General features: G+C 36.6%; 1 protein-coding gene across 5 annotated transcripts in view; it reads right to left on the bottom strand.

Moving 5' to 3' along the window:
• Positions 1 to 242: 242 nt before the first annotated feature.
• Positions 243 to 10,604, bottom strand: part of PRKAA2 (protein kinase AMP-activated catalytic subunit alpha 2) — a 42,861-nt gene continuing 32,499 nt past the window's right edge. For 4 of the 5 annotated variants that reach the window (XM_081145308.1, XM_081145310.1, XM_081145309.1 and 1 more), the window contains 4 exons: positions 9,814 to 10,038; positions 4,962 to 5,466; positions 3,420 to 3,546; positions 535 to 2,188 (listed from right to left, as the gene is read on the bottom strand). In XM_081145308.1, coding sequence (XP_081001434.1) covers positions 1,950 to 2,188; positions 3,420 to 3,546; positions 4,962 to 5,466; positions 9,814 to 10,038 — 1,096 coding nt within the window. In that variant the 3' untranslated portion in view covers positions 535 to 1,949. Of the gene's footprint in view, positions 2,189 to 3,419; positions 3,547 to 4,961; positions 5,467 to 9,813; positions 10,039 to 10,604 lie in introns of all 5 variants that reach the window. The other variant, XM_081145307.1, reaches the window with a different exon arrangement.

Below are 10,604 nucleotides of genomic sequence, written 5' to 3'. Positions count from 1 at the left end.
GTTGGAGAGGCCAAAATTATGCCATATTTATAATGCACATCAGACTAACTCAACAGGACTACTACTTAACCCTATAAAAATAATCACACACAAAAAAGCACCCTTTTGTGCCACTAGGTGGCAACCTTTCAAAGGTTTAAACTTAAAACTTAACTGCAACCCACCCCACCCTCTTTCCCTATGAGGACTCCTTTTATTTTGATATTAAGAAGTCAAACTGAAAAAGTTACTTAAGATTTTTTGAAAGTTCTACAAAACAATGTGATGTAACACTGCAAACTTCTGGCTCAAAGCTACTTAAAGGTAGACATGCTTTTCTTCCATAAACACAGGGGAAATTTGGTCTAGCACTCTCATTTGCTTCTGGTAGGAAACATTATTTTTGGCAAAGAGAAACCTGTCAAGAGTCAGTCACTTTTTGTTTTCAAGAGCTTAATCTTTTCTAGGATAAGTCAGGTGAATGAGATTGTTAATTATAACATACCAAAGAAAACAAATGAATAAATAGAAATTTGATAAATTACACTTAATTTAAAAATTAAATACTTTTACTAAAATGAAATATAATTAATAAGCTATTATCTACACTGCTGTATATAGATATTTTTTTTTTAATTACAAAAAAAAAATACAACCTGGACAAAACAAACAAAAAAAACCTGTTTGGTTTTCCTTTAAAAGCATTGGTGTGTGAATACATATATGTATATATGTAAACAACACATATATTTATACAAGAGAGAATTTCCTTTTTAATGTTTAAGGCTACCCTGCCCTAAAAGGTTCAACAGTGAAGGTCACAGCCTATCAAGCTCTGGAATTACATAAAAGCCCTTAAGGCTGCCAGAACAGTATTTTCAAATTAGACGGGTAGCAACCAAGATAAAGAGCAAAGAAATGGAACCAGGGAGGATTTAAAAGTTAAACCAATCAGTCACTAAGGATCAAACAATAAACAAAGAAAATGGTGACCAGGGAAAGTGAGGGAGGAGGTGGCTTCAATGACAAACTTAAGAGGAAGAATTCCCGTGTGACGCAGCATCTCTCACACCCCCACCCTACCACCGCACACAACAGAGATCAGAGTTCTCTTTCAAGGGACTGTTGATATTATGCTTTGTTTCATGTAACTGTCATGCTTGGTAAGGTACAAGAATAATAGAGCTAAAAAGAATTTGAGAAAGGTAGGTTTTGAAGGGATGTTTTAAATGATATTAAGTTTATGACAAAAGTTGCAATTCTAGATGTTCCAGTACTGAGTAGAATCGTAAAGGCTCTTAAAGTATATTACTCGTGGAAATTGCACAATAAAACCTCTAGTTGGTGACAGTTGTTTTTAAGGAACTAGGAAATCGTGGTTACCTGTTTCAGGACCACAGCCTTTCTGTCAAACACTAGGCAAAAATTCCTAGAACGTGGCTTCTGAAATTTTGGAGCAGGGTTTTAAGATTTCAACATTTAAGTACTATCTTACTAATGGTTGTTTTATTTTTTAATCTTTTTGTGCAAAAGAACTGGGTGCAAAAACATAGCTTTAAGCTTGCTGAAATTTTTAGGAAATAAACTGTATTTACCTACACTAAAGAGTAAAGCAAGGAGGTGCTGCCAAACCACCCTCTGATTGAGATGGTTCACCAGTGAATGTGCATTAATCACCTGCAATGAACTCACAACTTTAATTAATGATTTTCATCAGTGTTCACCTATTAAAGATATTGCCTATGTGAATTTATCATAGACAAAACAGAATTACAGATTTCTACAGGTAAATAAAATGTCAGACTTTTCTGTTTTCAGTAATTTCAATGGCATTGAGTGTCCCCTGGCAATATTCACGTCTGTCAATCAGCACTTTAGAGTAAGTGTACACATAAGTAAAATAATAATTTAAAGAATACATGTGATTTTCACAGTGCAGTAACAGAAAGATATAAACTAGGGAAAGATCATCAACGGGCTAAAGTAGTGATCAGACTGGCACACATTTCAAAAAAATCCATGGTGTGACTGCCCAGGCGAGGTGTAACTGAAGACAATGTGCTTCCAGTCAAGGAGCCAGTGAGGGAGCCGGACAGTGAATAGCTCTCGCCAGTTACAGAATCAAAGCTTGACCTTGGTCTATGTAAGCCAGCAGTAGAACAGGAACGCTGAGGTGTTGAGGAACCAGACCTCTGCTCCACCACCTCATCTGAAATGGACCAAGCAGAGCAATTTATCAGAAAGGTATACTTTGCCCAGCACTTCTTATGAAGATGCTATAGTCAGAATAGTAAGTAAGTAAACACATCTGAGCAAAGGCAACTTAATAAATGTCATATTCCAGTGTTTTAGGAGCCAGGGTGATAATACCTCTTCCCTCCCACAAGCATAACAGACATCACTAATCAATCACAGTACTTCCACCCGGTAAAAATGTGACCCCTAAACCCCTTTCAACGAGGATTTGGTGTAACCTTGAAATCAAACTGATATCCCTGCGTATGAAGAAAGCACATCCTTGAAGGCTTATTTTCTTGCAGGGTCTCAACAAAATATCATTAAAATAAAAATAAAAGTTATCATCACACAGTGGTTCTGAACCTTTGGTGCACAAAGAAATTGCCCAGGGGTGGGGGGGAAGCATCTTTTTTAAAATGCAGATTCCCAGTTTCTTATCTCCAGAAATTCGGACTTAGGACTGGGGGCAACTCCTAAGAATCTGCATTTTAATAAGAATGCTGGTCTGGGGACCATATAAACACTGCTATAGATAATGGTAGTTCAAGAATAACATTTAAAAGCTCTGTTAAATCAACTTCCCTATATCTGAACTCAGTTCTCTTGTTCCATTCAGCACCTGACCATCGGGTTATTCTGTTTTTACCTGTTTTGGCCTATGAATGAAATAAGCACATTTGGTTCACCCAGGTTTGACTCTTGGCACACACTAAGTATTTGGACTGGACCTCCTTCCCTTACTCCTTTTGGCTCCTGGGTGGCCATGGGCACCAAAATCTAACCTACATCCCAGGAGAGGCCCATTTGGTCACTTGGGCCAACCAGGATGAGAGCAGCTGATGAAGGGGAAGTTTAGATACTGTAATGCCAACAGTAACAAAATATGAATGAGGAATGTGACAAAGACCCAACAACATCAATTAATTTTAGGTAAAAATTGCTTCCCTGGTTTTTGCTCCACAGGCACCACTTCGAAAGACTTTTTATGGCAAGGATGCACTTCTTTTGGAGAGGTGCTAGGTTAGAGATAGTCTATGTGTCTTTGATCTTTTTCATTTCACTTACGTTTTTAGCTAAATCTAGATTACTTAAAAACCAGTATAAAAGACCTACCCACCCATGCCTCTGAGATGATTTTAATGTCTTGTCAACTAGTGCCAAGTTTTATTTGCTCAGAGTTCATGCCTGCATAGCTTCCTTACCATCAATGCTTTTAAAGTCCAAAAGATAGCTTCTATTGTCAACCAGGTAAAGCTGCAGGCTCATTTTCACATAATTGCCAGTCACTGGATTTTTCCTCCTTACCCGAAGATGGTATGCATTCACTACCTAAAACGAGAAATCTTGGTTAAGGAAAAGTGTTAAAAATAACAAACTATAAAATATCTCCCTATTCTTATTGCAAAGAATATCAAAATGAATCAGCAATATAAGTGGGATAGAGGAAAAATTCCTCAATGATCCTTTTTTATATCACAGTATTTTTAATTCCCACTAACAGTACTGTCTGTGTACAGCAATTAAAATGAACGGGAACTCTGTAGAGTCTAGCCTCCATTCTAAATGTGCCTCACTCCAAAGCATCAATAACAATTTTGGTTGCCCAGCCTCAGCTTGAATGCTTTTACCTATATATAAGGAGTAGAAGGAATAAAGGGGAACTAGCGTCTTATAGGTTTGCATCAGGCACCGTAACAGGTACTGTCACAAAATTTCAGTATCACAAAGAATCCTGAGAGCGGGTTTAAAGATAAAACTATAGCTCAGGTAAAGAAGATTCTGGGTTTGCAAAAAACATCTATCAAGTTAGCTACAAAAATTTTTCAGTAAGGAATTTTAAAGATATTAACATCTCTTTTTATCTGCTTCAGAAAAGGCAGATCTGAATTTTAAATGGGTTTAAGGGAATATTTTATTTATGCATTTCATGTACAAATAATGAAATGAAAATGACTGATTTATTCAAACATGTCAAGTGAATATTTACATGATATGTTCGAATGTTTCTCTTCTACCTTTAAAAACACATTCACAGTCCTCAAGAAAAGAACAAGAGTTAAAGGGATACCTGAAATGAAAAGGAAAAAAAAAAAAAAAAGCTTTTCTTCCTGACAAATAAATAGAATTGGAATGAATTTGAGCACTTATGTTTTTTAAAAAAGTAAAATGTGGGCTTACTGTAAGAAAAGCATTACATAATTAAGGACTGAAAGCACCAGCCAAATAAGAGAGGTTTTCTCAACTCAGAGAAAAGTATTTGTTGACTGAATAAATATATCCTGATGCTATAATCTGTACTGACCACTAGCTGCTACTGCTACTGCCAAGAAGAAAAACCCTGCCTAAAAAGGGAGCGAGAAATGTAAAAACATAGTATCTCTGAAGACGCATGATTTTTATTGCTATAATGGACACTGAAACAGGTGGAGTCTTTCCTCAGGTGATTTCAAGTTGACTACTCTTTGTTTCTTTGCCCAAAAAATGCTATTTTGTAATTCAAAAATATGTAGGTCCTCAACATCAACACACTTTTTCCTCACACAGGTTTGTTGGTTTGGTTTTGGATGCACATCGTATACTATTGCAAAGAATGGCGTTTATAGCCAGAAGTATCAAGACCATTAAATTTGTATCTAGACCAAAAATATCTTTCTATGGACCTCAGTACTCAACTCAGCAGCTCAGAGCAGCTTACTATACAAAACAATGGCTTCTACAGACCATTTTAATACACGATTTCCTACCTTCCATTCAAAATCCAGCTGCTTCATGGCTCGGTAAACTTCAGCCATGATGTCATAGGGTTTGCTCTGACTTCGGATTCCGAGATGCCACTTGGCCTTCTTTACCGCTAAGGACTTGGGCTTGGTGGTGTTCAGCGCGTCCAGCGGGCACCGTGCTTTAGGGCTGTCGGCTATAAGAGGCGGCATCCTTTCTGGGTGAGGCTTCAGGCCTGGGGGAATGTGCATGGCGCTGTCATCCATAAAGGAGCCAGTGGGGGGGCTGGAGGCGAGGTAGAACTCACTGGCCTGGTTCATGATCCGCCGGTTGTCAATGATGAGATGGTAAGCCACTGCAAGCTGGTCCTGAGGGTCGCCGCTATATAAACTGTTCATTACTTCTGACTCTGTGCACTCAAATTTTTCACACACTTCTTTCACAGCCTCATCATCAATGACGTTAGCATCATAGGAGGGGTCTTCGGGAAATAAGTAACTGGGCAAATCTTGTTTAAACCATTCATGCTCTCTAGGAATAAATACCACAACACACTAGTGTTAGAACATGCTTTGGTAAGTCCAAATAATTTAGACATGGGGCAAGGCAATATAACAGAATCAGAAAGACCTGCTCTCAGATCACTTACTAGCTTTGTGACCCTGGGTGAGGTAATTAACCCTTACCCTTGAATAACTATGGTTACTCAGACTGGGGTATTTGGCTGACATTTTCTCAAAAATAAACAAAGTGAACCTGTCACTGTGAAGGAGACAACTGGAAGTATTTGATGCCAATGATAAAATTTGAGTTCTCAAGCAAAATTTTAGAATTTTGTGTAATTTGTATCTGTCTCCATGAGCTTGAAAACTTCCCAATACTTAAAGACTTTTCTGATAACTTTGTAGTGATGATAATGAATATGATTTCTGATATTGTATATGAAATGGGTTACCATTTGGAAAAATCCCTCTAACTCAATAACCTAGTTTTTCCTAAATAACCAATGCACGATGTTAAAGAATTATACATGGGCATAAATGCATTCAAAATGCAAAACAGATCAGTGGATTTCAATATAATAAGTACAATAGCTAACTGATATGTTTTCTGGTTTGATAATGCAACTAACATGTTAAGCTTTGGTTTCATTTCAAAGAAAAATACCTACAATTATCAGAAAGCTGTAAAAATGTTCCTCTTTTCCAACCCTTTATATGAGTGAGGTCAGGTTTAGTCCACAGACTTAAACTAACACAACATACTGCAACAGATTGGATGAAGAAGTAGATATAAGAACCTAGCTGCTGTCTTTGATTAAGTCAAACGCTGAGGGTATTTGAAAAATGTAAAATAATACCACTCTCGTCACAACTTTTTTTTGTTTTGGGAAATAAGGTTACTTTTCATAAAAGATGTTATTTACCTTAACATGTATAGGTCTGTCATTATTTTTAAGTGAATAATTTTAAAATGTTTCATTTTTTATTTCTAATACGGTAATTATTGATAGACATACCTGCATTTTTAAAAAACACACAATACCCACTAACTCTTTGGAGACCTCAACTTTAAGAATGTAAAGGGGTACTAAACCAAAAAAGTTCAAGAATCAGTCTCCTAAATCTTATTTTCTCACACTCCTTTGCACATGATGTTACTATTGCCACCCTAGAAATATCCCACCCCTTTTCATCTAACATGTACTATTCCTTCAAGATTGTGTAAGCATTACTACATGGGGGAATGGGACACTCCCTAAGCTTAAATTCAGATCAACAGATATTTTGACTGGATACCTTCTATTGACTGATTAACTCATTTATGAGTATTTTAAGGACATTCTATGGCAAAAAGACACCCTCTTTCATCCATAGCAATTATATTCTAGCTGGATGAAGATTAAACAAATAAGCACAAAAATAAACATAGTTACAAATATACAAACATGAAATTCCTGTGATAGAGATTCTGAGTGAAAAAACATAAAGTTAAATGAGGGAATATAATTCAGCTTGGGAGGCAGGTGGTTAGGGAATCCACTCTGAGTAATATTTAAGCAGACACCAGAATGACTAGAAGTCACCTAAGCAAGGAGTTGAGGAACAGATACTCCCAGCAAAAGAAACAATATATGCAAAGACTCAGAGACAAGAAGAGTTTTACCATGTTCAAGGAACTAATCTCAAACCACCATCATGAAAGCATGAGTTATGGGTTGGAGGGTCAAAAGATATCAGAAAGTTCTGACAGTTGTAGGTTATAAAAATGTTTTGGGGATTTGAACCTATGGTTAATGACAATCACTGAAAGCTTTTAAAGAGACAGGAGTGACAAGATATGATCTGCACTCTGTAAATATTGTTCTGCTTGCAATATAGAAAATGAGTTGAAAAGATTTAAAAAAATGATAATGTGGTGATGATGCTAGTGCAAAAGTCCAAGTAAGAAATGTGGTGTGCCAGGCCCTGAGAGAATACAAAGACAAAACCTCTACAGCTTCTAGTAGATCTTTTCATTTTAACAGTCACACTTTTTTATAGTTGTTGATTTCTTCTTAATCTTTCCCCTAAACTGAGATTTCCTTGAAATAAGGACCATGTCTTATTTAACTATACTCCAGTACCCAATACAGAGTAAATGCTCAATAAATACAGAATAAATAAATGATGGGTAGACACATGAAGTATGAAGACAAAAATGAATTCATTAATGTGTTTATTTGCTATATTATAATAATAAGCATCTAATAGATGTTTAGTAATAAAAATGACTGATAGTATTAATTTTTCAAAATAAATAACAGAAATAAGGTATTATATTACATGTCTAAATCAGGTATGTTTCATAGTCTGTAAAATAAGATTAATAATGGCTACGTACTAAGAGTCAATGTGATAAAACATGTCAAGTATCTAGCACAATATCTGGTAAGTAATAACTATTCAATAATTAGTAATTCTTTCCCTGTTGAACTGTATTTTATTGAATCAAGGATTCCCAAACAGGCCCTGGCAGGGTAGCTCAGGTAGTCAGAGCGTCATCCCAATATGCCAAGGTTGCGGGTTCCGTCCCCGGTCGGGACACATATAAGAATTAACCAATGACCCTGGCCAGGTGGCTCAGTTGGTTGGAGCACTGTCCTGTACACTGAAAGGTGGCAGGTCTGATTCCAGGTCAGGGTACATACCCAGGTTGTGGGTTCGATTCCTAGTCGGGGTGCTTACAGGAGGCAACTGATCAAGGTTTCTCTCTCACATTCCTCTTTCTTTTTTCTCTCCCCCTTCCTCTCTCTAAAAATCAATAAATTGAAGAAAGAAAAAAAAAAGCAGACTTTCAATGTGCTTGTACTTAAAAAAAAGAAAAAGAATTCCCAAATATTAAAAAACGGAATTTGGATAAATAAAAAATGATGAAAACTACGAATCCAAGTTGTTACATCATTTTAAGTACAGAAATGAATGCCGCTATTTTATACCACCTACATCCAAGTAAAATTTTAATTACATGTTTCTCCTGAAGCCTATACATATACAAACATCTTTTTTAAAAATAACAGAATCAATACTCTCCTAAATGTGCTGATACAAGCAAATACAAGTATGTATCTCAGCATATCTAACTTTCTAAGGAAAAGCCAATTAAATTAATGATATAGTCTAAAGAATTGTGAACACAAGAGGTTTATTCCCCCACTAAGTTTATTTCCATAACTAAATCTGGTGCTAATTTACAGTTTTCCATGTTTATGTATGAGGCCTGGAACACTGAGGAAAGGCTGGGGAGGAAAACAGCGCACGAATACAAAAGGGATCAGTCCTTGCTTTCAACCACCTCAGCCATCATTTACATATTCTGAGAATCAGAGGTCTCTAGTCATTCTGGCTTATGAAGAGAAGGCAAGGGATTCTGGAAAGATGTTAAAAGGATGTGTTTGGAAGCAAATACCTGAAAAAACATTAGGTAAGAACAAAACACCTCTAAGACACATGACATGATAGGGTAAAAGTAGAAGACAATGAATCATCCTGGCTGATGTGCACTATATAAAGGTCACATTCACAGTAACACCAGCAACTGCACTTCCCAAAGTTTCTCACACAACAAGAAACCCTTCACAGAAAAACCTACCAGCCGCTATTTTGGATTCAAAATCTTAGCAAAATTTTTATTCTTTATTTCATCAACCACATGTAAAATACATAAGTCTCACCCTGTTTTTCTATTAGAAATTTATTCAAATACTATCTGAGCATACACTATATCCTAGGCCTTCCAGCACTGCTGAGGAAGACACTCTCTCTACCCTTATTTAGTTAGAATATAAGAGAGAGAAAGACACACTGAAAAAGAGCTACATACAAAATGAGAATGGAACAAAATGTGAAATCACAGACGTGGGAGCAACTGACATTGCCTAGGGAAATCAGAAGTGATTTCAAGGGAAGTGATATGTGAACAGAATTTTAAAGGATGAACAGAAATCTATCAGGTCAAAAAGGCAGAAAAGGCATCAGAGGCGAAAGGAATCATATACAAAGACAAGAAGGCATAAAATATGTCTGCAGAACAAGGAAAAGTTCAATGTGGCTGAAGCACCGTACAGGGGGTGTAGTAATGAGTGGAGGAAATGAGACTTCAGAAGAAGTGAGTAGAGCTTCACTATGAAGGGACTTGTATGCTTTGCTTCCTAAGCTAAACAGTTTGGGAAACAATCTGAAATATTTAAAAGATGAGTGACAGGATCAGGTTTGTTTATTAAAGGAAGTAAAATGTGTATAAAGTGTTACACAGCCCAGCATAAAGAAAGCATTCAATTAGTGATACTAGTATTATTAATACTAGAAACGAACATAACAGTAACAAAAAAAGATTCACCTTATGTCTTTGATAGTTGCTCGTTTCAGGGGGTCAACCTGCAACATATGCATCAAGAGAGTGGCGATAGAACGATTAAGATATTCTGGGATATAAAAAACACCCCCTCGGATCTTCTTAAATAATGTAGGTACATGCTCATCATCAAATGGGAGGGTGCCACAGAGAAGAGCATACAAAATAACACCGCAGCTCCAGATGTCAACTTCAGGCCCTGCATACAATCTAAGAGAAAAGATGACAACACAAACCTAAAATGCAAGTGTCACTTTGTCGCCTACAAGTACCCGGTTTCTATATACACACAGTATGGGCTTGGTACATATTGCTTTCAAGGTCTTTAATGAAGTCCATGGCCACTCCCAAACACTCAATGGTTGTTTCCCATGGGGTATAATAAATTGGTCTAACCAATTATTATTCAAGTTTTCCAAGAGAATATAGTATTTTAATTTTTTTGGCACAAACTCATTTCACTGAACTTATTGACTAATTAAAAAATATAAAACTTTCTATGGTTGATTTCTGGTAGAAACATCAAAGTAGATGACCATAAACTTGAAAAAAACACAAACCAATACTATATAGTGGATAGGCTAAATCTTTTTACCATGAAACGATTATAAGAAAGAAAATGTATATGTAATAGAATTTCATTCCTGGTACACCCATTTTTAAAAAATATTTGAGCCCGGCCGGGCGTGGTTCAGCAGTTGAGCGTCGACCTGGGATCCAGGCGATCGGGGTTCGGTTCCCGGTCAGGGCACATGCCCGGTTGCGGGCTTGATCAA

The sequence above is a fragment of the Miniopterus schreibersii genome (assembly GCF_964146895.1).
Source record: "Miniopterus schreibersii genome assembly, chromosome: 8".
Classification (NCBI taxonomy): Eukaryota; Metazoa; Chordata; class Mammalia; order Chiroptera; family Miniopteridae; genus Miniopterus; species Miniopterus schreibersii.
Note: the sequence above shows the minus strand (reverse complement) of the source record. Positions and strands in the feature narration are given on the sequence as shown.